We start from the raw sequence: 27,099 nt of genomic DNA on the forward strand, positions 1-27,099 counted from the left end.
TGCACTGCAGGTGGGGCAGATGTAACATGTGCAGATAGTTAGATTTGGGTGAGTTATTTTCTTTCTGTGCAGGGTAAATACTGACTGCTTTATTTCTACACTGCAATTTAGATTTCAGTTTCAACACACCCCAGCCAAATTTTACTCTCTCTGCACGTTACATCTGCCCCACCTGCAGTGCACATGGTTTTGCCCATTTTCCAAACAAATTTGTACTGCGATCAGATCTGACTAAGGGACACAATGTAGTCCGTGCACTAGATATACAGAAGAGGGAAGCTATGCCTTGGAAGGTAATGCGCTATATAAAACGTTGTATGTGTTATGACAAGTCCACCGCTCATACTAGAGGAATTTTCCATAGAAATGTTTATTGACCTCATAGAGCGTGTTTCTACTTCCCTGTTTATCAGCTCATTGTCTGGATGTCTAATCACAGACAGGGAAGGAAGTTGTTGTGTATGAAATCTGGCCCCGTGTCCTTTTATTGCACCTGGACATCTAGATATAGAAACACATCACTTCCAAAATGGGAGACAGTATTTTGGTTCAGATCGGTGCAGATCACTGCTCACGCAGGGAAATGATGGAGGCTGCTTTTCATTTATTATTTTACATATATATCTGTGAGTATTCCTAGCACAAGATTTTTAAAACAATTCATTTCGTAACAAGAAACTTGCTTTCCAAAATGTATAGGGGGTTATTCAGACCTGATCGCTGCTGAGCAGTTTAGCAGAGCTTGCAATCAGATAACCACTGCCCCGTCAGAATGAAAACCCCACCCTGGTAGCGAATGGCCTGCAAAAAGAACTCTTCAATTTGCTGCAAATCCATACGCAACACACCATGCATGTGTGTAACCCAGAACCGAACGAAACAGGCTGATCGAGGCTGGAGCTGAAGTCACACACCCTGAAACCGCCTGGTAGGCCTGCATTTTCTTTGACACTCCCAGAAAACAGCAGATTACCCACTCCAAAATGCCGACATCCTGTCAATCACCTTACGAACGGCTGCAATCAGAAAAGATGCTGGAATTGATCTTTCTCTACAATCCGTACGCATGCACAGTTCATCAATAATGGTCCGCCTTGCAAACAGGTCTGAATAACCCCTGGAATAACCCCCAGACTTCATGTTTTGGCCTGGACAAATGTCTTCAAAGCTTAAGAGCTAGGACCCAGATTCAGCATCATACCTAGCAGCAGCCAATATGTCACTGTGTGACACATTATACCATATCTACATCCAAAGCAGCATTTGGTGACAGCAGCCAATGCCCCAACACAGGGGCTAATTCAGACCAGATCACTAGGGCTGCGAATCTTCAGAGCCCAGCGATCAGTTAGCGGCCTCCCTGCCCGAGTGAAATCCCACCCCTGTGAATGACTGCGAATGCAATCTCAGCTGTGCCAAGAGGGGGAAATTCATTCGGAAAGACTGACCATTAATTTATTTATCCCCCACCAGTGTGCAGCGATACGCAAGTGGAAACTTACTCAGCAATGCAATAGCTGTGGGGAGATTGAGACGGCTGATGACATCACCGTCTTACCCTCCCAATTTACATGAGCCGCTTGCATTTTCTGGGGTACTCCAGCCCACAAACAGCCACCCACTGCACCCAGCGTACTGTCTGCAATCAAAGGTCAACGCTGGCAGTGATCGCATGGCGGGCTCGCGCAACTACACTGAAGACCTTGTGCATGGGCAGTCATGTGATAATCGCCAAGGCTGCCATTTAGTCTTTATCAGCCCCACAGGGCTTAATTCAGAGATATACACAAACCCTGGCTTACATAGTGTGCAATTACTAATGATTCCACACCACCATAACAATGCACCAACCAGTGGCTTCTTAAACATTACAAACCAATAACTGCTGCCTATACCTATCTGCATTCGCTGTCAGCCAGCTGAGTTCCCAAGTACTGAGTACTGTACACCTACAAAAGTACAGTACTGTACACCTACAACAGACTAACGCTCTACAGTCACAGGAAACCCCGATGGACCAAGTTTCCCTATAAGGCTGCTGTAATATCAGTGTTACCATGTTGTGCTTGGGTTCTGTAAAACACAGGAAACCAGCTGTAATGACTCCCGGCAGATACACATCGGTATTCGCAGCATGCCTTCTAATGCAGTGTGAGCACAAAAGGGGGAACATGCCTAATTCACCAGGGGGCGAATTCTTAGTCACTACAGCGCCCATGGTTTGGCTTAATACAACAACTCTCAATCAGTGGTCAAATTATTAAGACCAATTGCCTAATGGCTGCAAGACGCTAGCAAGCAATGTATATTCGATAACACAATACACAGACATCGGAGGAACATCTGTTTTATGCATAGGAGCCACAAATTGACATGTTTGTTCAGCAGACAATCCTTTTGGCTTTTCTATAGGATAACCCGTCAGAATGTTACATCTGAGGGCCACAAGGACTTAAGCAATGTGTTTGGCACTGTAAAGAGCGGGGATGGAGTAAAGCTGCGACCAGACTTCAGGGAGAGAAAAAAACAAAAACATTCCACGTAAGAATTGACTTAATAATTAAAGGGGTGTGGCTCATTAGGTCTACAGAAATTAGGTCGACATGCATTGGGCCGACACCATATGGACGACACAAACATCAGGTTGACATGGGGTTTTTGGACCCGAATGTTGACATGGACACTGAAACGTAGCACCGCGTGCGCTCGCCATGCTTCGGTGCGGTGCCTTGCTACGCTTGGCACACTATTTTATTCTCCCACCATGCCCTAGTGCAGGGTTCACCAACCCATCGCTTGCGAGCGATGGGTAGCTCGCCCAGTGATTTACGGTGCATGGCATAATGTGTAAAGGGCCTTTTTTGGTTATTATGCACATTTTTTTTATTTTAGTAGCTCTTATTTTGTCGCGAGTAGCTCCCGTCCCAAAAAAGGTTGGAGACCACTGCTTTAGTGGATAGTAGGGCATGAAATACCGCCTGTCGGCACATGTCGGCCGACAAAACTTGAAACCCCATGTCGACTGTTGACTGTCGACCTTGCCCATGTTGATTTTAGTTGGGATACGGTCATTGGGTCGACAATGCTTTTGTCGACCCAATGACATGTCGACCTAGACCCTTGTCAACCCAATGACCGCATCCCAACTAAAGAAATAACATTAGCCCCATACCACTGAGAATTAAAGAAGTCTATAGGTAGAACATCTAAGTCCCCTAATATGAAAGGAGTCAATCTGTGATTTCAAAGTGATTGCTCTTGCCGCAGTTTGGGAGGAAGCAGAGGTCTAAGTGACCTGACAGGAGCGAGGAAATTCCAAAAATACAGCTCGCTGCATATGTTTACATTCCACTGCTGTAAATCTGGAAGGGAAATGAGGGCTACAGAAGAGCTCTGTGACCAGGAGAGATAATCAGCCAGTGAAATGCAAACCTGGAGGACGCCCAGAGACCAAAGGATGTCTAAAAACAGCACTGCCTCCAGAAGACCTCCAATCAGCGTACACAGACAGGAAACCATCTTATTACAGACTGTCCCAGCTGTGTTTTCTCTTAACGTCAGATGCCAATGTCTTTGTCTCTGGAGTCATCAAATCAACTTAAGAGAAAGGAAAAAACCAACAACCACAAAGCCAGTGCCATGTGTATATGTAGGAACAAGCTGACATGACAAAGATGGGGGGGAATATGCAGGGTAAGGTATATTTTGACAAAACAAGACTGTGGACCTAGCATGTTGACATTCATCAAGTCAACACTGGCAGAATGTCAACACGATTACAATGTTGACAAAACAGTGTCCCGATGCAGTCCTCTCTTACTTGCTAGCAGATCCCCTGTAGTGCCTGGGTCTACTGAAGGTGAGTTCCAGCATCCAGTGTTTCCGGCAGTGAGTAACTCTCTCCTTTATCCCTAACCTTCCCCTCTGGGGGCCTAACATAAAGCAGTGACATGCAGAACATCACAGGTGCAAGACAGACTCCGTCACATATGAAGGAAAGGAGGTGAAAATGGGTCTATGGGTGCCTATACACAGTGCGAGGGTGCCGTGCGATGCGATCTCCCTCGGGCCTCCCATCGCACAGCACAAAGTCTGTGCAGCCCGTGCTTTTTGAACTAACTTTGGATCGCATTGCATGCGATTTGCGTGCGATGTGATGCAATCTAGTTCAAAACGCATGGAAATATTGTACAGTGTAGGGGCACCTTAAGGAGAATAAATGGTTTCTCAGGTGGCAGATGACACTTAAGGCTGCCCATGAAAACTGTAGAAAGGCGTCTTACTCAGAGTCTGCACACCAGTACACAGCACAACTATAGGCCTATGCTGGTGCTTAATGCTAGATAACACTGTACTGTTACATAGTAAGAAAGGCTATGTACTAAAGGGGATCTGCACATCAAAGCAGAACAATATTGCAATTATATTATCACCAGTAGTTATCAACAACCCTTTCTATCGGTTTATTTGACACCGGTCAAATTTGGGATATTACAGAAGGCTCATTTATTGTGTTGTTGGCAGTATCAAATCTCACACATCAACTAGCGATGTAACTACCTGCAGCAGCTGTGCATGCTGTAACTACCTGCAGCAGCTGTGCATGCTGTAACTACCTGCAGCAGCTGTGCATGCTGACCAGGCCATGACTGGAGAACACTGAGAGATAGATTTACTCAGCAGCATTATTTTGCCAGCAGTCCAGGCCATGTGACCAGAGGAGGTTTGCATGTAAGATCATTGCCTTTTAAATCCAGCAGATGACTTCGTGCACAATCCCCAAACACCTTCCCCTCCTTACCTGAGCAACATCCTCCAGCTTGTTCCACTTGACGGAGAGTAATAGTTTTGGAAGTGAGCAGGGGAAGTTTTCCCGGCAGTCGTACCGCAAGGTCCAAATAAGATCCTTCTCATTCTCACAGAGCTGGCACAGTGGGTCCCTCTCCATGATCTCCTTCAGCTCAATATTAAATTTCTTTCCTCCACGGCCCTGAAATGATTAGGAGAGGGGGTTGGCTTATAGAACTACTAAGATATCTATGATTGTTTCCCCTACACACCATCCATATACATACTGGTATGTTAATTGGCTTCTAAGGAAAATAGACACAAATTTGTGTCTGTGCAGGGACTGAGGTGAATAATTGCTTGGACTGCACCAAGATGGCTGCCCAACCATCTGCAAAATATGTAAAGTGGGTTGAGTCCTCTTGGGCGAAAAGTGCTTTATAATATAGTCTTAATACCAACAGATAGTTGTACTTGATTGAGACTACCACTAGATGTCAGCGATGTATTATATGAATAGCATTGGCACACAAATGCAATAAGAAATTTGACTCTTCTTCCTAGAGCTATATACATATAAGGAAAGGAAAAAAAGGAGGGATGCAAAACGCACGAAGAGCGACAGCGTCCAAGACTACATCATTCTTTTGTTTTAGTTACTGCATTGTAATGCCGGCTATGGAAACCACACTGCATAGATGAAAACACCATAGAGATAATAACCATTCTGTGGCCATCACTAGGCTTCAAAAAGTAATAAAATTTAGGTACTTGTGTAGTATCACGGCGCCCATCACATCGCATACCATGTGGCATGCGATGCCATATTGCGCGATGTTAACCAATGTCATACAATTTTAAAATTGTATGACATTGTATATGGCATACAATGCGATGGGATGCGATTAAAAATTGTATAAGCACCCTAATGGGTGCTTACAATGTTAAATGCAGCGCCACGTCACCCCCCCCCCCCACTATAAAGGTGAACCCGAAGCGTGGCGAGCGCAGCGAGCCTGTGAGGGGCGGCGGTACTCGTCCTATGACCTTTTCATACCCCCACTATCCACGTCGGCATGGAGTTGAGAATAGAAAGTGTGGCGAGAGCAGCGAGCCACTGAGCCCGAAGCGTGGCGAGTGCAGCGAGCCCCGCGAGTGGACGCGGATAACTGAAGCCCGCGAGGGGACCTGTGAAGGTATCCGCGTCCCCTCGCCACGCTTCGGGCTCGCCACACTTTTTATCAGCTCCTGCCTGACATTTTTTTTCAATTACAGTCTGTGACATGGCAGGTAGGAGCCGATTGGTTGGTCTGGCCCCTGATTTCTGTGTGAGCTCAGTAACATGTGCAGCTCTTCTCGTTCATCTCTGACAGAAAGTGGCTGGTGCAGGTTACATTAAGGAATTGCTACCACACACTTAACTTAAAAACTATATATTGCTTCTAAAGCTAGTTATGAATGTATACTGTGCAATTTAAAATTGCATACTCTGATTTTCTTCTACTCCAGCTTGTACTACTTTAGCCATCAATCCATCAGCAAAGGAAAAAGTTTGACATGTCTAAAGTTGACAGGTTAAAAGGTCGACAAGCATTTTTTAAGTTTTTGACCCAAATGTCAACACAGTCGACATGGACACCTAAAAAAACTGCACCGCGTCCCCTCGCATGGTTCGCTATGCTCAGCACGAATTATCCGCCTGATATACCGCCTGTCGGTACATGTCCGCTCAACAAAACAAATAAACCTGAAAAACTAATGAGGCCCTTTTGACTGTAGCCCAAATGCTTGTGTCAACATTTTGACTATGTCTACCTTTTTCAGGTGTATGTCAACCTTAATCGTGTCAACCTAATGACTGCATACTGTAAGAATTGTAGCTTGTGGACATTTGTCCAGAAGAAAATGGTGAATGTATGAAGTGCGACTGGGGAAGTCGCAGGACAAACTGTCCTGGGCATGGAACTACTAAGCGATAACACACCAGTAACTGTGACATTGTAAGTGTTTGTACATAGCGGTTCCATCCACTCTTTCACCAGAATATGAATATTATTTAAAATAGGTTTCTAAGGTGAGGCTTTCTACAACTGAAAGTCACACCAGTAATCTTCCTTGGAATAGTTCAGCAGGTTTGCAAGTTCCCTATGCACAGTGGGATGAACCCTTCCCCAGGGCATGCTATTAATTAACTTTCTGGTGTATCATTAATCAGTAGCCTTTTCACTAACTGAGAAATTTGGCAAGACACAATATCGTAACACATTTCTCCATGTCTAATAAGGAGATCAGCTGACCAGGCACAGATAACCAATTTAAACACTGTTTAACCAGAACAAGTTAAAAAAAATAAAAATAATAATAATAAAAATAATAATAATAAATATATATATATATATATATATATATATATATATATATATATATATATATATATATATATATATATATATATATATATATATATATATATATATATATATATATATATATACATACACACACACATATATACATATATACACACACACACACACACACACTTGTATGAAAATGGAAAGCACTATAAAATAAATATAGTATCTGTAAACTGAATTGGAACTAGTAGTGCTCCATCAGTTGTGAATGCATAGGGTCGCCAGATGCTTGCCACCCGACTGCTTATTTTCATGGACAACATGTAAGATTTCAGATGCTCCAACAAGTTCTTCAAAGCAGTAACTCACCGACATGGTCAGGCTATCGCTGTGCCGGGCAATCTCTGCAGCTTTTTCAAGTATCTGTCCAAAACAATGATTACACAGGTGAGCACACACATAGAATGTATTGATATATGATCATCTTGTTCAGGGTACAGATTTAAACTCCTAAGGAAGTTAATGTGTGGCATACTGTATGTTGTGTGTTCTAGTGGTACCCTCTTATGGGCACACCTATAGGCACTAATACTACCGCTACTATGGATTACCTCTAGGCACCGCCGCTACTATGGATTACCCCTAGGCACTACCACTACTATGGATTACCTCTAGGCACTACCACTACTGCAGACTTCTAAGCACTACCACCACTATGCACAGTGCATAATATTACTATGCACAGTGCATAATATTATGCATAGTTTCTGACCTGAAAGCATTGTCTGAACCACCACAGATCAGAATTGGGAGCTCAGCAGTCACTCAAAGATAGAAAGATTGTTAATGATCCATGGAGTCTGAGGCTCCATGGTTCATGAACATGGGGAGGCAAGCATTTCAAAACAACACAGGATATTACAGCTTCCCATTGGTTGTCCCACTCACAGGTTCCTTCTTCATCCACATTAAAGTGTTGAATGTAAACAATCCTCCATTACATGGCAATGCAGCTTTGAGAATTACCATTTAACTGGCAATGCAACTATACTACTATAACTACATGTCAAATACAACACTTGCTGGGTGGCTACAAAAGTGGGCAGTAACATTTGTTAGGACATGGGTCAGCAAAAGAAGGGCCAGTAGAGGGATCCATTATTATATCATCACCTTATCGAATGCAGGGTAATAAATGCCTGCTTTGGAGTACTCGGTGAACTTAATGTGCAGACCAGTAGCATTCTCCGTAAAAGGATTGGTCCGGACAGTTCCCATTGGATTCAGCATTTCTTCAAGTTCATCTGGAAGGCAAAGATCAGTCAGCCATGCACCGAGGCCACGCGGACACTCCCGGACAGGTCATACGTACCAGGAAATGATGACCAGCTGTGCAGCACATGTACCCCTGTCTTCAGCTGTCCTTTGTAGTCAAAGACCATGGTATTCACCCAGGCCACAGGGGAGTGCTGTGAGACATGTCATACATTAGCAGGTAAACCAACAGCAGACCGCGCTACGACAGATGAGTCTTCATACATCGGTCCTTTTTGCACTATATGGTGCTTCATATTATGCATCTTAATTTGTTACTGCATCTGGGTGACTCACACCATGCAGCATTAAGTTTAATCAGCTACTTTACACCAATTACTAATGACAGACTGTGCATTATCAGCAACATATTATAGGGGGATGCAGTTAATATCCCGGCGGTCGGGATCCCGGCGTTCAGAATCCCGACCGCCGAAATGCCGACACATTCTCCCTCCTGGGGTGTCCACGACACCCCTGGAGGGAGAATAAATTAGTGTGCCGAGCGTAGCGAGGCACCGGGCCCGCTGCGTGACGAGCGCAGCGAGCCCGCAAGGGGGGGCGATCCACGTCCCCCCCTTGTCGGCATTTCGGCTGTCGGGATTCTGAACGCCGGGATCCCGACCGCCGGGATTCAATACTGAATCCATTATAGGACAGGCATGTCCAAACTATGGCCCTCCAGCTGTTGTGAAACTACAACTCCCATCATGCCTTGCCAAAGTTTTGCTATTAGGGAATGGTAAAAGGCATGCTGGGATGTGTAGTTTCACAACAGCTGGAGGGCGACAGTTTGGACATGCCTGTTATAGGACCTCTATCTCTTACATTTTAACAAGATAATGTACTTATCCTAAATTTTGCCCCTTAATTTGCTATTATTTTCGCCAATAGTATACAGAGTACTTGGCATACCACATTAAGATGCACATTAAAAAGAAAATGACGCAAGGGGCGAAGCGAATTTGCAAAGTCTCTGATGCACCATACGGAGCTATTTGGTGCAATTTGTGGATAGGTGCATATTGACACACATGTACGTGATGTACTACTACACAAGAGAAAACATGGGGGCTCTTTAACTTGCATGATCCACTATTATGTCCCATCACTGAACCAACATTACCGGAGTCATATGAAAGCGCAAGAGAAACGTACTGTTTTGCCAGCTTTCTTAATGGTCTGGTATTTAGCATTCGATGGCTTGTTAACCTTCTTGTTCTTGGTTTTGTCCAGCACCGCATACATCGCAAAACAGAGACGCGTCATCCGCGGTAGATCGCATACAGCGATGTCAAACTCGAACGTCTCATTCCATAGATGGTCATTTTTTCCTGTCATCTCAGTAGTCATGATCGGTTTAGCCAATAGTTCAGTGCCATGGAACAAGCCAGCCCGCAGCACTACCTGGGGACACACAACATAGGGAATGTTACAGAAGAACACAGGTCACAAGCACAAACTTAAATAACCAAAAAAATAAAATTGCTCTGCACAACGATGATGTCAATAACTCGAAAGATAAAATCAATGAAATGTCTATACAGTACACATCCAACTTGCTAGCCTCAATAAAACCCAGCGTCATCATATGTGAAAGGCTTATAAATAAATTTAGCATGCGGCAGGAAGTGAAGGCTCCTGTGACGCGTGTAGGATTGCTGGTTGTTTATCTTTCCACTTCATTGGAGAAACAATTTGTTCTGCAATTACAGTAGGTCATGGCACTGATAAATTGCTTTCATAGAACCACATGGCAGGCACAAATAAATGTGGATTTCCTGCGTAATATTCATAAGAGTACCTGGACATGAGAACAGCTCGAGGTTACCTACTTGCTGCCTATAGCAATACTGCAGATTTTTACAAACACGTTTGGGAATGCTTAAGGTTGGATTTTCCCATCAGCGATAGATTCTTAGGTGAGGAAGGTGTGTAATGTATGTACAAGACAGTCTGCTAAGCGCTTCGGGTGAGTATGCCCACAGGAGCATTCCAAGCGGTGTGTGAGGACCAGGTAGCATGAGCTGGCCCCCAGCAGATGTACATACTGCTAAGGGAACTGAACTGAAAAGTACAAGACCACAAATAACTAACCTCTTACTGAAATACTGTAGTACAATAATACAAAATCCATTTAGTTACAGGGCTCCAGTTGCTCCAATTGTATAAAATCAGGGGTATTTCTTATAAAGAAGGAAATCTAAATCTTACTGTATCCTCTGTGTTCAGTTTGCTTCCCTTTATCAGTGTAATCTTGTACAGTTCATTCAAATCCCAGACATTCTGCGCCATCACCTAGAAGAGAAAGCAGAGGTGTTATATTCTCACCAGTGACACATTCACTCTTCAGGAGCAGAGGATATCTAACAAATCCGAGTGCCCATCGTCTACGCATTAACCTGAATATTTTTGATCCAAAATAATAAATAATAATAAAAAAAAAAAAAAGTTTTAATAACACCATTAACAAATATAGGCTTATCCTATGGTTTCTGCTGTCTTGATAAACGATAAATATTGTTTATCTGTCATTGCTTTTGAAAACGCTCAATTGATCTTCAAATAAAACACGATGGCAAATGCTAGACCTTATAAACCAGTAAAGATGATCTCAGACCCCACGTTTTCATTAAAATAAATAAAAATAGCTGAAACCATAAATTTGGACCGGTTTTTGTTCCTACGGTATAAACCACAAACTCAATGGACATTCATTTCCCGTGTGAAATGGCAAAATGCTAGATTGGGTTTTTAGATTCAAGATCAAAACTTGGTGGAATGAACCCCAAAGTGTCCTGTACCTGGACTCCCCAAAGTTCAAGTACTGCATGTTCGGATTTCAGCAAAATCAAACCGCTGATCTCGGAAGCACCAGTAAAGGAGGATTGTGCCTACCCAGGTCCGGAATATGTGCCCAGAATGTAACCATCCCAGAAGAGTATGTGCCACACAGAAAGGGAACATACAGGTACAGATGGAGAGCCTCTCATTCAGCGCCGGGGATCGCCAGAATGTCCCCGCTGGGGATGGCCGGTGGAGAGGTGCTCCATCTGACTGGGACACATGCGTGTCTCGGTTTATCGGTGGCGGGGGACGGAAACCCTGACCACCTCCACTTCAGGGAGATCGGCGGGGAGCTCAGTCGGAAGGGCACGCACGAGCGTCTCATGTGCATGCGTTCCCTTCTGGCAGCTGGCGATCCGACCGCCAGACCCCCACTAGATGTGAGGCGCTACATCTGTATATCACAAAAATATTTAAAATCAGAGCTAGCAAACAATCTACACCAGTGAGTTACTCACAGAGGCACCACGTGTTTTGGGGGGTAACGGTACAGGGGGTACAGATGTTTTCCTCTTCACAGCCAGCTCAATAGCACTCATTTCCTGGTCAAACATTTTCTTGATGTTGTAGCGTTCAACCAGCGTGAGCCGTGGCAGTGTCTTGTTTATTACACAGCTTCTGATGTACTGAAATGCAGATGGAGACATGTTGGTAAAGATCTACCTGTTCCCCAATGGAAAAAAAAGAAAACACTAAAAAAAAAAAAAAAAAAAAACCACAACGTATGTAGTGCAATATAAGTAACCTTAACAACGAGAACAATAGAATGCCATAATATTAACTAGTAACTGCAAGCTCACAAATCCTGCCAATACTCAGGGAAAAAAGTGCAAAAATGTATTTATGTCATGGTGTCTGAATATTCACCTGAAACTGTATTAAAGGGTAATCTCCAAATACAAATTCCAGTCTCCCGCTGACCTGCAGCACATAATCTGCCGGATCCACCTCCTCATTCTCACGCCCATGAATAGTCAACCGCTTGCGAATGGCCAGTTCATTCAGCTTTAGAGGGGTCAGGTTTGGCAATATTTGGAAGCTGAACACATCCTAAACAAAAGATTTGACAGCTTATTGGATAAGGAAACAATTTATGTCAACAACACTAGGAACAAGGTTACTATAGTACAATAGGTAGAAAAAGGGGAACAAAAGTTATATACTGTATCTATAGAAAAATAAGAATAAAAACAGAAGGCACCTTTTAGTGCAGTATATTCCATGCAATTAAAAGTTCTGAAATCAGTGTTCAAATGTGAATTAGTCTCTTGCCACTGTGTAAAATTGATCGGGTTTATCTGACAATATCTTATGTGTCCTCAACAATTCCTTTCCAATAAGAACAAACTCAAATCTACAAACTAGGACAATACATTTTTAAAATAGTAGTGAAACATGTACATTAAATATAGAATCTGCAAGCAGTGACAACTTGTGGGTGAGCCCAGGTTCAAATATATAATTTGGACCCCCGTCTCCACCCCAACCCAAGTTCACAATAATGCAGCACATCAGTCGGTGATGGGGAGAGAGTGCGACAGGGGAATAACAGTGGTCGACAGGAAGAAGGTGAGAGAGGGGCAGCAGTGACCCCCTTCTCCACCCCAACCCAAGTTCACAATAATGCAGCACATCAGTTGGTGATGGGGAGAGAGTGCGACAGGGGAATAACAGTGGTCGACAGGAAGAATGTGAGAGAGGGGCAGCAGTGGGCCTCTTAGTCCTCAGGGGCCCAGGTGCTCTGCACCTGCTGTTCCACCTCTGGCTGTATGGAATGCTGTAGCTCCAACACCTGGATGAAACATACCCTGTACTATAAAGGTGTATCTAATCAAGTGGCCACACAAATACACATTATTATTATTTTATTTATAAGGCGCCACAAGTGTTTCGCAGCACCGTACAAAGGAACAATACAGGGAGACAAAGCTTGGCATAACATTGAATAAATAACAAAAATACAGTACAAATAAAGAGCGCCACAGATCAATACAAATTACAGCTTAAATGTAAGTAGTGAGGACTCAATCAACATACAACTCGAGGCTTGAGGCCAATGATGGAGATGAGTATGCGGAAAAAGATGGTCACTGAGTGTTGGAGTATAGGAGAGCTGTGAGTGATATGTGAAGAGAAGAGGGCTTTGACAACAGGAGGGAAGAGGGCCCTGCTCGGAGGAGCTTACAATCTAGTAGGAAGGGGAGACAGACAGATTACAAGAGGTGCAAGCAAGTGGGTGGTGGTTAGATAGCAGGATGTAAACAGGCAAGGGGTCGGAGAACCAGCTGGTTTATGCAGTGGAAGGGTATGCTTTGATGAATAGGTGAGTTTTCAGTGCCCGTTTGAAGCTTTGCAAGGTCGGGGAGAGTCTAATGGAGCGAGGGAGTGCGTTCCACTGAAGGGGTGCAGCACGGGCAAAGTCCTGTACTCTAGCATGGGAAACAGTGATCAGGGTGGAGGAGAGACGACAGTCGTCAGCCGACCGTAGAGGGCGGGAGGGTGTATGAATGGAGATGAGGTTAGAGATATATGGAGCAATAGAATTAGAGATGGCCCTGTATGTGAGTGTGAGGTGTTTGAAGAGGATTCTGTAGGGGAATGGGAGCCAGTGCAGATTTTGTTGAAGGGGAGTGGCAGAATTAAAGCGGCAGGAGAGGAAGATAAGCCTGGCTGCAGCATTGAGGACAGATTGGAGAGGAGCCAGTTGGGATTGAGCGAGGCCGGTGAGAAGAGCATTACAGTAGTCAAGCCGTGAGATGACCAATGAGTGGATGATCAGCTTAGTTGCACTCTGTGAGAGAAAGGGCCTGATGCGAGCAATGTTGCGTAACAATATGTATTAAGTTCATAATTCGTGTTCTTCTTGGTTTATATAACAATGGCTATTTATCTTTTCTGTAACCGTATCAATAGTCTTGATTCATTATATATAGCGAAAATTTACAAAAATTGTGTAGCAGACATCACATTGATGTCTGCCACACCTGAGTTTACAAAACTATATTCCCTAAACTGTCAGAAGGTTGGGTAAGTACATGTAACTTAATGAATCATTGGAGGAATCGAAGGAACCGGAGTACACCGAGAAAACTCACGCACACATAGAAAGAACACACCAACTCCAGAGATAAAACACTGGTCAGGAATCAAACCCATCACCTCTGCACTGTAAGTAAGCAATGCTAGCCACTCTGCTCCAACGTAAATGAGGCATTTTGGAGGGAAGTATATTTATGGTTTCTTAAAAAAGGATGGGGAGAGTCTTACCTGGCAGCTTTCAAAGTGTATAGCCACCACAATGTTTCCAGCATATAACTTGTCATTAATGTTCTCCTGAATGGGAGGCTCCAGTTCTGGAGGAAAAGTGTGTTTAAGCCAGTCCACCCAGGTCAAACTGAGCATGGACTGAATCTTCTCCTCACTGATCTTCCGCACCTTACTCCGAAATTCCTTGACTTCATTATCCTGGAGGGCATCAAATTCATGGAGACCTGACGCAAAAGAACAAATCATCAATCAGCCACTGACCAATAAAGTAGTAGTAATATAAAAAAGTCTAGTTTCCAGACCTCATAGTTCAGCCTCAAACCAAAAAACAATGATTGGACGGCAAGTTTCTAAAATAGTTTCAGTAAATCAGTTAGCGTAGTTTGTGCACCCATTCGTAATGTGGCCACGCCTGGACAATCTTGCTTTTGGGGCAAACTGGGAGATCACTAATATTTGCCACAGTAAGATGTTGATGTGAAGATAATCCATGTGTTCAGCTCGTCCCCGGATCAATTTCTGCATCACTGGGGCCCATCAATGTGGTTGAAAGATGAAGGAACATAAAAGGTGAAGAAAAAAAAAAAAAAAACGCTCCTCTCATTTACCAGCCATGTCCAACAGTTACCTGATCAGCTTACTTCGTTTTGACTAGTGCAATTTTTTAGCAGGAGCTCAAGAGGAACTGGGAACTAAACTTTCCAAAAAGTTTAGTACTGGTTAAAACTAAAGTTTAAAAAAATTTTTTTTTTTTACAGGAACACAATAAAATAACAACCATATTTTAGTACAACCACTGACATGAAGTAACAAATGGATCAATAATCATGACTTACAAAATGACATTGCTCCATATAGAAATAGTTCTGAAATACATTCCCAAGATCAGAAATATTAGAGATGGTTTGAAGATCATCGACTCAGTGTTCTTTACATAGTAAAGAAATAACAGGGTATTCTTCACAGAGAGCTGTTATAGTGAGTCATACGGAACTGCATAATGCTGCTAATATAGGAATGGAAGTGCCACAATTGTTATATAACATGTCAATGTGTGTAGGCTGCTGGCAGGTGCTAGTGTAGTATACTGGGCTCCAGGGACAGATGTCTCTGGATGGTGCATGGCCAAGTGACAGTCGCTACTGGAGAGAATCCACAAAAACACAGGATAAGGCCAACATATGAACTATGTATGGATGTGCATGGACACATCTTGCTGACCTGGGGTTATCAGGGCCCCGTTTATCGCGCGCATGTCCAGACACCTAAAAAATCCACCCCTATGTCAATCATATTAAGCCACAAGTGCCCACAGGCCACAACAAATAATTGACACTTCATTGCACATACTGCAGAACTGACACTATTTATAATGTGGTTATTTAATAATAATAAAAATGTGATCATGGAACAGTATAACTAAATGTAAAAGCTAAGACATAAATGGCTTTCAAACTGCATAACTTAAGAAAAAAAAAATACAGATTCTGCTCAATTATTAATGAAATTAGTTACCAGGAACATAATGCTAATGTCAGCACTGGTGGCAATGCACAGCCAAATTGAGAAACACTTAATTGCTCTGTCAGATGCCATCTGGTGGCCTCCGATGCGCAAGACACATGCCCCTCAGAGGTGAGGACCAGCGTTATCCTTTAATTATAAAGAGGGGGGGGGGGGGTATTTAATCCCGGGTCACGCTGTCGGGACATGCCGACAGCCATGACCCTGGCCCGTTTGAGTCCCGTCTGCCGATATGCGGTCAAGCAAAACGCAATGTCCCGCCTTTCGATTGGCGAAAAGGGGGTGTGGCCACGTAAACGGCTGTGGATTGTTCAGATACGGCCGCGATCGTGACAACCCACGACCGTTCTTGGCAAAACGGCCCAGACTGCTTTTTTTTTAAGTTGGGCCCATTCTGTCGATATGCATCTTCAATGCTGCAATGGGAAAGACAGCATTGAATAGGCACCACTATTTCCCCCATCGCCAAGGTACCAACAAAATGAGAACTCTCCTTAAATAAAAAAAAAAAAAAAAAAAACCCACACCCATCAAACATTATAAAATTAGAGAAATACATTTTTCAACATTGACAACATTCTCAGCATGGCCTTTTGATATTGGGTGACAATTCAGCATCTGGGAGTCCAAAAACTTCTAAGCCCACACGTGGCCCATTGCCTACAACTAGTTCAATGTGTGTTTGTATGCTTATCTGTGAAATTACATCACAACTTCTGCACAGATCATGTGTCGGACAACACATTCTATTTATATTACTATTTTATACCTGGTAACACAATACGAAAGACGTGTGCTGAGAAAAGCAGACGGCCAATAATCAGCAAGGCAGAAACAGCTGTAGATTGCAACCGCATAGCCCCAATTATTGATAACCCCCCCCCCCCCCCCCCCCCCCACAGGTCACATTGCAACACTACTGACTGGTCATCACCAAATAATAAACACTTCATTTTATTTGTACAGTGCTCTTTTGCCAATAGAACTCTCAAGATTCTCAGAAAATTTCTGGGATAGTCATTGCCACCGTGACCATTCTGGTGTACTGATTGGCTAACATGTGAAAATGGAGGATAGATTAAAAATAAATATGCCTCCAGCACAAGAGGGTAACATAGGCACAACATTCTAATTTTCATATATTCAATAAGTTTAAGTGGTTTGGTAACACATTCCATAAGCCAGGCATGTCCAAACTGTGGCCCTCCAGCTAATGTGAAACTACACATTCCAGCATGCCTTGCCACAGTTTTAGCATTCCCTAGAAGCAAAACTGTGGCAAGGCACGATGGGACTTGTAGTTTCAAAACAGCTGGAGGGCCACAGTTTGGACATGCCTGCCGTAAGTCAGGGCAGATATCATAAGCACACAGAACTATAAGCTAGATCTAACTAGCAAAAATAGCTTTTATGGCTAAAAACAAAATCTGAATTAGAAATTGGGCAGAAAAAAAAGGAGGTCATATGGGGGTTAAAGTTCTCCTAGGAGCTGGCACACAGGTAAAGCAGGTTCATAGTGGTTCCAGGCGGCTGGCTCTCCCTGCAATCTGCGCATCTGGGGACCTGATCTATGCATTCCTACATATGATCTCTCTCCCCCCAGTCTTGACAGCTCTGTGGCAGTGCTCTGGAATAAACCAAACCCAGAGCTGTGGATAACCAGCACCATCTCTCTCCCAGGCACACAGAGGAGAGATCACGAGATCATTTCCATGAAACTCGTTTTAAGTGATTTCAAAAACATTTGACAGCACCCTGAAGGTAGAAGTGTGTGTGTGCGGAGAGGGGGGCTAGACAAGAGGAAACCGGCATTTATTAAAAACAAACGAGCGCAGTGTGCACTGAGAGTTGGAGTTATGAGCCGGCTAATCAGGAACACTGCTAAAAGACATCTTACATATACATCATCTCTGTATGTGTGGGTACTTATTTAATAGCGTGGTGCGACGATCACATATGTGTTGTAACGCAAAGTAAGCCATTCCAATATAAGTCAGTTACATTACCTTCCACAATTAGGAAGTAAATGAAAACCATAAAATCTCTCATAGGCATGAGGGTTGCACTTCTTGTGGTTGATGTGTAAGACCATATGTGGCTCAGTGTGTACGAGACGCAGAGCCATGTTTTGTACTTGGTTCCGGAAAGGAGCGGGATTTGAGGAGAGCTAGAAAGAGAGGCCTTCTACAGGGAGAAGAGGATCACGCTGAGGCTTGGAAAGTCAAACGTTGTGTTCTTAATTCCTCTGCCAAAGTCAAGTCAAAGCTTGTCATTCAGGGCAGGGCCGGCAGATCTCGGGGAGTTTGTGGGAGAAGTGCCAGAGTTATTTCATTCTGCAAAACTAACCTGAGGCCTCACTGGAGCTAGAATGCTGACACAGGACATAAGGTCTACATGCTGAATGGCTTTGAAGGAAAACTGTTGATTATACTCACGTGCTTCTTAAAGCTAGTGTTACATTGCCAAACTGCAGCTAAACCTAGCACCCCTGTAGGATTAAAGTTATTTAGGATAATTGCGTGTATGTTTATGTGTGCACATTTATATATATATATATATATATATATATATATATATATATTTTTTTTTTTTTTTCAAGGCCCCACTACCTCCTCCTAAAGTGCATAACTATGTGCCAGGCCGCTCCATAATACTTATGTTCTAGAAAAGGGTGGCACTCCAAGAACCTTTCATCACACCCTGATGAAAAATGTCACAATACATTTGAAATGTTGGCACTAGCTCAGATGCTGCCCGGCTGTTCACGACCCCGGCGTGCGGCTTGCGCAGAGTGACTTGGTCATAGGTCACACTGCGCAACTCTGCCGCCGGAACCCTTCACCCTCCCAATTCCCGGATTGAAAAAATGCCCCGGGATTGGCATCCCTAGTCTAGGGAGATGGCACAGCATTGTAATTCAGACCAGTATAGTGTACGACAATTGGCTGTAGCAAATTAATTGTGGGCTTCTTCGTTTCTTTGTTGCAGTATCGTATATGTATGCATGTGTGCTGAAAGGGTTATTACAACAAAATCCCCTGCAACAGCAACACAGATTTTATTTTGTGAAACATAAAAAAAAAAAAAAAAGTGAAATTCTATTTACCGCAAGGATTAATAAATGTTAAGACTGCAATTATGAACTGCACAAACTGTTGGCTGTTGCTTGATCTATTCCTTTATTTTAGCAGGGAGGTAAACAGAACTCTCACAGCACTGGCTTTGAGGTCAACCCATCTGTGTTGGGTTTGTATGTTCTCCAATGTCTTGGGTGCATTGGTTTACTACCACATCCCATGAACTGGTAGGTTATACTCTTACGTAAATGCTTGTGTGTGGGTAAATTTTAACATCGAGCTACAATGGGGAATGGACTGATGTGGCTGACAAATAATATATCATCGCTATTTTATACACTGAGAATATATTTAATACATGTTTTAGTTGTGTATTTAATATGCTGCAGCGAGTCAAAGGGAGGACATGGCTGTTATTGCAGATTTCAGGTGCCAGTCATTAAACTCTAGGAACCGACAGGACTTTGTAAGGAGCCAGAGAAAACAAGCCTGCATAGACATAAATAGAAGGAATCTCAGACCTCAGGATCTTGCTTTAGGAGCGCTGGCTACTTGGCTCTTGGGAACGCTCTGCCCTCGATACAGGAAGAGGGGAAAAATAAACTAGTGGTGATAAGAATTGTATTCTCATACTCTCAGCAAAATCGGGAAGATTGTGCATTTTGATAACTGAGAATATACAGCGTGCATTTACATTTTAAAATAATATCTGTATACGTACGACACATGATCAAGGGCCTTCTTATGTGAGAGCAGTTACAGTAAATGCTAAAAGGTTATGTGGAACGGTTTTAACTGTACTGCTAAATTTATACATGAGATCTCTAGGTTATGCTAATTATAGAGCAGCTCCTAATGTCATGAGATTCAGAACAATTCCATGGATGCGAGGTTCAGTCTCAGGAGCATGGCACAGTATCAGTCATTGTCCCTTTTCCTGCGGTACAGCATCATCCAACTATGTGATTCAGGCTGTAATCCATAACCATAAATTAGCTCACAACTGGCACTTACCGCCTCACATCCGACGCTGGCCCCACAACTGTTAATAATGCCTTCACAGCTAGGGTCAATATTACACATCCAGCAATTGGTGGCTGTAGACATTACCTTTTCCTATTAAGACCCCGATTTTGGAATCTAGTTTCTCTGCAGGATTGCAGCTCCTGGACACCAGCTTCAGGACAGGCAGGAAGGGCCGGACATCGCAGAGCCGCCGAGTCTCGTCCTCCAGTTCCTCGTGGACAGCTGTCTGGTTGACACACTGGAACATGTAGGAGTCGCTCTCCAGGAGCAGGTGGGAAAGCGGGTAACCTCGGGCATGATCCCACACGAGCTGCGAACAGAACAAAACACTAATCTTACACATACTCTGACTGTGGCGACACATATGGTCCAAGGAGAAAATAGAACGCCTTCTGATCGGGTCTGATGTAGGCTCAAAAGTTTTTTGGGTGATATTTTGCATGTTTCATCATCTATAACCACAACCAGTGTAAACGTGTACACCCACCATGCATCAGGGACAGAGGTGGCTGCTCTTGAAACACCCAGAAAAACGTGTGTTAACCATTGTCCTGAAGAACTGTTAACTACTAACTACGACATAAGTAAACTTTCCGGCCTATCTAGACCAGAGATGGGGAACCTTTGGCCATTCAGCTGTTGGACTACGCTTTGTTTTAGATTGGCAAAACTGTAGCAGGGCATGCTGGGATGTATTGTGCAACAACAGTTGGCAGACCAAAGGTTCTCAATCCCTGATATAGGCACTGTCTACCTATACTCTGGAACCTGGCATTGCTCAACTACTAGATCACCTTTTTAATGTGTGATATGGAAGCATCCCGTGGTACCAACATCTGCATATAGATCCCGGTGGGGAGGAGGACATCCACTTCAACATCTGGAGCTGGCTGTGTTTCCGCTGCCCAGATGTCCATGGGGTCCAGCACAGCAGGAGGCATCTTCTAGGATGGGGCACTACCTGTGAGACATGGCCCTAGAAGAACAGAAACCACAGTTGGATCATCATGTGTTATATTTCATCACAAGGAAATCACACTACTGGTAACTGTGAAAAATCAATTCTGAAACTATATGAACAGCATCAGCAGAATGAAATCTTGAAGAACGCTATGCAGTTAATACAGTGGTTCTCAAACGGTGTGCCGCGGCTCCCTGGGTTGGTGGTCCAGATCAATTCAAATTATTTATGATCAATTATTTATGGACAAAACCAGTGCTGGTGGCTGCCAATCATAAAATATGTATACAATCAGAAGCAAATCCTGCCTTTTACCACATAACTGTACCTTTAGAATCACATATAAAAACACAATCTACTTAAAGGCCCCTTACACTTGTGAGATTTTGTCAGATTTGACCCAATTCAGATGGATTGGGCCAATGTACAGTATCTGACAAAATCTGATGTGCCTGATGCTGTAGGACCCGATGCACGTTCTTGTGTGCATTGGGTCTAACCAAGAGATTAATCCTCCTGCACATAGTATAAATCTTAAGTCAGTAAAGTCCAACTTGTCTCTCAGACAAGTTGGACAAGTGAAAGGGGCGCTATTACATTCAAATGAAATGAAATGCTGACAGAGCTCAGTGAAACGCGTTGGTGTCATTGTGAGCAGACCTTTAAGTGGAGTACTACTGGCACAAGTTCTACCCTCTACCTGGCTGAAAGCATTGGATTTGTACTAAACATCATCCTATACAACGAATCTCTTCCACCAAAATCTGGGAAGCCCCATAAGGTCCTTGATCTTCCTTTAGCGGCCCTTTACCAACAGTGCATAACCGCATCTTAGTGAGGACCATTGGACCCAAGCTGGAAAAATCACATAACAACCAGTGGTGAGACTTTTTAAGCTGTTGTTTGAACATCCAGCCACTTAAATAGAGGACTCAATTCAAGCCAGATATCCATTCTGCACATAAAAGGATGTGCTAACAAATCATGAAATCCTTTTATTCTTTGTAATAGCGCTGCTTTATATACGTTTGTGTTTTTGTTCTAAATTCTAGCGGTTTACTATAAACCTCTCCCAACCAGCAGCTAATTTGTATTGAAACAGCTCACATCAGCGCCTAGTTCCTTCTTTTACTTTGGTAAAAAACGATTTACAAGTGTAAGGGGGCCTAATTTTTTTTTTTATTTTTTTTTAGCCTAGGGGTGCCGTGGAAAAATTCTGATACTCTAGAGTGCCGTGATTCTAAAAAGATTGGGAACCCCCGAGTTAATAATTAAATATTGTACCAGAGTACAAATAGACAAATACATTTTCAGCTTCACTGCAGTACAAATTGTAATGCATATTGAAGGACAAAACATTTTCATTATATTTTAACAACTTATTTATTTAATACCAGTTTCTTATATAGCGCACACATTTCCCGCAGCGCTTCTCAGAAAATATTTGAACATTCACATCCATTCCTGCTCCGGTGGAGCTTACAATCTGTATGCCCTACCGCATGTAAATTAACACATATTGTTTTTTTTTTCTAATTTCTTCAGTCCCTCGTGTGTTTCTGCACCTGTGCAGACGCAGGGTGCAAGCGGGCACGGCAAACCACATGTTCGTCGTCCCACTCGCACCTAGTAGTGCGGGCCTGGGGCATGGGTCGAAGAAACAACCAGCGTTTCATGGGCGTTCCCATTAAAACACTGGGCGTCATCATGCAAATTGCCTGGTGACATGGGTGGAGGGGGTGGGCAGCTGATGTCAGCTGCCCGTCTGCTTCCCGCACAGGGCACTCGCAGATCAGAGACACCATAGAGGTTCTCTGATCTGCGAGCGCTGGAGAAAATGATTTCTCCCCACCTGTACCCAAGGCTGCGAATGGATGATTATGCAAATCAGCTGCAAGGACTGAGCGCCGTTTAGTCCACATGTAACGCTACGAATTAGGTCCATTATTTTAGGATTCATTTTGTTGGGAGCCAATTCACATACCAGTATATTTTGGATTGTAGGAGGAAACCGGAGTACCCCTATGCAAGCACAGGGAGAATATACAAATTCTGCACAGTTAGGGCCATGGCGGGAATCGAACCCATGACCTCAAAGCATTAAGTTTAAGTTAGCCATATAGGGACAGAAATATTTAAGGTGCCTATAAAATGGAGCGATTCTGCTTTGCAAGGCTCCTGCGCATGTGCTGCACATACATTTTGAACTAGACCGCATTGCATCGATTCAAAACACATGCATTTGATCTTGATGCGATGCAATCTAGTTCAAACCGCGCACTGTGTGGGGGCACCTGGACATTAACCTATTTGAGTAAGGTAAATTCTCAAGAACAGAACCCTTGGCTCATACTGTAACAGGATTCTGTATTTCTCCTACTCACTAGAATTGGCTCTACTTGCTACTGTATGTTTGGCCCTGTGGAATAAGCCGATGCTATACAAATTCAATAAATAGAGGTATAGATTTTAATCCTACAAATGTGCCCGGAGTCTGCAACTTGTACATATAGTATTGTTGTGAGATAAACTACATGATACTGTAAAAATATAAATGAAAAGAACTTCAAAATATAATACATAAATAAAGAAACCAAACTGATTTGAGAACCCCTGATGTCAGCATAGTTTAAACAAGATTCCAATGCAATAGTGATATCTCAGTATAAACGTATGTAAAATACCACAGGTAAAGGGCAAAAGAGGAGAAGGATCACAGTATTGGCATGTATACGATATATTGCATGCATTCCTGCCCCCAGGGAATGTCCTGGGCAGCTCAAGATAATAATGATGGATGAATTATTGGCATAATAGATATATTTGAGATACCCAATGTGCAGTATAACACACACTACTTTGAATGATCGAATGCTGGATTACATTTAAAATGACTCAATATTTTATTGAGTCCCTAACACAACAATGAATGTATTGTTTTAGCTAAGAAGGACGTCAGCCCATATAGATAGCAACATAGTAACATAGTAATTAAGGCTGAAAAAAGACGTTAGTCCATCGAGTTCACCCTATCTGACTTGTAACTACTGACGTGAGTAAGTCATATCTATAGGATTCCCTTAGAGGCCAAAAATGCATCCAGTTTTGATTTAACTTCATTAACAGTAGTTGCTGTAACCACCCCCTCCGGCAATGAGTTCCAGAGCTGTACTGCTCTAATGGTAAAGAATCTTCTTCTTAATTCAGTACAGAATTTCTTTGCCTCGAGCCTCAGTACATGCCGTGTGTCCTAAGTATAGGCCTGTTAGTGACCAATCATCTCCCAGTTCCATATGATTCCCAATCCTGTATTTGAACATACTAATCATATCACCTCTCAACCTCCGTTTCTCCAGTGATAACATATTCAGCCTGGTTAACCTATCTTTGTATTCTAGTGATTCAAGACCCTTTACTAGCTTAGTCGCCCTTCTCTGTACCTGTTCCAATATGCTGTAAAGTAGAAGTGTTGAAGACTAGGGAAGTTGGGAACGCATTCATTGGCTGCATCAACAAAAACACATGATTGTATAGCGGTCGGTGCCAGCAGCAATTTGCTTAGGTGCACGGTCTTCAGGAATGTGATCAGCTCGGCATCAAAAAGGTATTACACATCACTGTAATATTAGCTGTCATTGCATGTTCTTAGCATCATTATGAAGAGTTTACAAGTAGGGGTGTGGATAGTATTGTCAACCAGACTAAGGTCGACAGTCATTAGGTCGACAGGTGGGAAGGTCGACAGGTGTCTAGGTCGACATAGGTGAAGGTCGACAGGTGGCAAGGTCAACATGGGTTTAAGTCGACATGGGTTTATTTAACTGTTTTTGTTTTTTTACCCGAATGTCGACACAGTCGACATGGACACAGTTGGAAGTCAACCGCAAACCCTCGCTTCCCTCACCATGCTTCGGGCACACTATTTTATTCTCCCACCACGTACTTGTGAATGGTAGGGCATGAAATACCGCCTGACAGCACATGTCGGCTCGAAAAACAGTAAAAAAAATAAATAACTTGTCGACATTCCCACCTAACCCATGTTGACCTAACGCTATGTCGACCAAAACCCAAAACACCTTGCCAGCTGTCGACCCAACGACTGTTAACCTAAGTGTGGTCGACAATACAACCGTACCCCTGCAAATAGTGCCAGTAACACTAGCGCTTACAGTAGGTAGACAAGCAGCGGCGAATGACAGATAACAATGACAGACTGTGCTGCTCTCCAGGCTAACTGGGAAGTAATACACTTGGTACAAGGAAGTGATAAGTAATCAGCCTTGCCTTGTGATAATGGAGGATACAAGGAGGTTTACAACAATATCCTATATGGAAAGAGCTGCTGACTTTCTAAACTACTGCTGACCCGTTGTGGTAAGGGTTAACATTTGGTGCAGTCATGAGGCAATACTAATAATATCGCTTCCCTTAATTGTGTACAACAACAAACAAGATCATGTCAGCTGAACACAACAGCCATTGTCCAGAAGTAGACAAGGAGTGGGTTGGGACCAGGCCAATATCCTGCGGGCAGCTACTAAGTGAGCACGTGAGACAAGAGTGTCGCAGCAAGAATGTAACAGATGGCGATTATGGAAACATGAGATGACCCCTTCTCTATGCCCTTCCTTACCGGTCACCTGTCTCAACCGAGACCATATCTAGAACCTAGCTTACTCCCCAGCAGTACATTATATACAGTAGTACTTTCCCACATAAGCATCCTATCGCAGCTCGATCGCACAGATATACGCCACAGGCTGTGGCAGCAAGTCACCTTACCATCCATTGTTCACCTGCAGATTACAGACATTTGCTAGAAGTTCCAATAGTCTCAGAATGCATCTGTAGGTAGCACAGCTGACCAGCATCCGTATAAAAGGGGGATGCCAGGTACCGTACAGACTGCTGGGCATGAATCACCTCCTTTGTGCCAGGTGCTTGTCAGCCCAGTGCCCTGCTACTCTCGCACAAGCCTTTTCGCTACCTACTGCCTGTCACAGGCTAAACGGAAACAGCCAAATGTGAGGGATTCATTCACATCATGCTTCGGGTATCAGCCAGCTGCAGAAACAAGCTCATCATTACTGTAACCCTTTGGCAACCAGACCAGTCTGTAGAACATCGGTGCCCATTTCACCACATAGCTCTTTGCAAGCATGAGGAGGGGACTTCTCGCCCTAAGCTTCAGCAGTGCTGTCAATCTATAAGGTTCTTTAGCAACGCACACATTACAAAAAGAAGTTTGCACAACGATAAGTGGATCTGTGAGTAGCAGAAAAGAGATCGCTAATAAAGAAATAAAGGACTATAATATAATAGGGGAGAAACATGATGCATATGTAACAATAAAAATATATGCACAATGCAGTTGACCAATACAATACCACTACACACGGCCTCGACAATATACATAAGTAAACAGATGGGCTCTGTCTGCCAGGGAACGGTAAATATAAAAATGTTCTGCCTAAATTAACCCTTTCCTTCCAATGTGTTCATGTACAAAACTCTGGTTCTAAAGAAAAAAAAGTAACATTATTATTATTTCAAACTGTTGACCTATCAATTGCAAATATTATATCAAGTGGTAGAAAAACATAGTCCCTGCCAAGTCAGCAACTTTTACAATACACAAAGTTTCCTGTCTGATCAATCTGACGTCCGACCATCCGTCTAGCAGTAACAACCATAGTAAAACAATATAATGAAATTCACTGTGGAATAATGTACTGTAACATGCCTGGAAATGACAATGTACTGTTATTAACTTATTAATAAGACACCGCATAGTGCCCACAGAACCACACAGGGTAAACACAGAAACACATGGAGCGGCACACTTACTAGTGGGGTCTCTCAAAATTCCATTCCGAATTCACTACAGTTTCCCACATCTATGATGGACATCTTCTTAACCAGTTTCTATCAATCT

At 43.2% G+C, this 27,099-nt stretch overlaps 1 protein-coding gene across 4 annotated transcripts in view; it reads right to left on the reverse strand.

The window, feature by feature from the left end:
- Positions 1-27,099, reverse strand: part of PIK3CB (phosphatidylinositol-4,5-bisphosphate 3-kinase catalytic subunit beta) — a 131,410-nt gene that overhangs the window by 23,257 nt on the left and 81,054 nt on the right. For 3 of the 4 annotated variants that reach the window (XM_083178300.1, XM_083178302.1, XM_083178301.1), the window contains 11 exons: positions 20,995-21,176; positions 20,285-20,510; positions 14,574-14,797; positions 12,174-12,356; positions 11,765-11,932; positions 10,674-10,757; positions 9,618-9,866; positions 8,518-8,614; positions 8,319-8,449; positions 7,515-7,568; positions 4,802-4,990 (listed from right to left, as the gene is read on the reverse strand). In XM_083178300.1, the coding sequence (XP_083034426.1) occupies positions 4,802-4,990; positions 7,515-7,568; positions 8,319-8,449; positions 8,518-8,614; positions 9,618-9,866; positions 10,674-10,757; positions 11,765-11,932; positions 12,174-12,356; positions 14,574-14,797; positions 20,285-20,510; positions 20,995-21,141 (1,752 nt within the window). In that variant the 5' untranslated portion in view covers positions 21,142-21,176. Of the gene's footprint in view, positions 1-4,801; positions 4,991-7,514; positions 7,569-8,318; positions 8,450-8,517; positions 8,615-9,617; positions 9,867-10,673; positions 10,758-11,764; positions 11,933-12,173; positions 12,357-14,573; positions 14,798-20,284; positions 20,511-20,994; positions 21,177-25,946; positions 26,144-27,099 lie in introns of those variants that run through there. The other variant, XM_083178303.1, reaches the window with a different exon arrangement.

This window comes from Crinia signifera, chromosome 3, assembly GCF_055691185.1.
Source record: "Crinia signifera chromosome 3, ASM5569118v1, whole genome shotgun sequence".
NCBI lineage: Eukaryota > Metazoa > Chordata > Amphibia > Anura > Myobatrachidae > Crinia > Crinia signifera.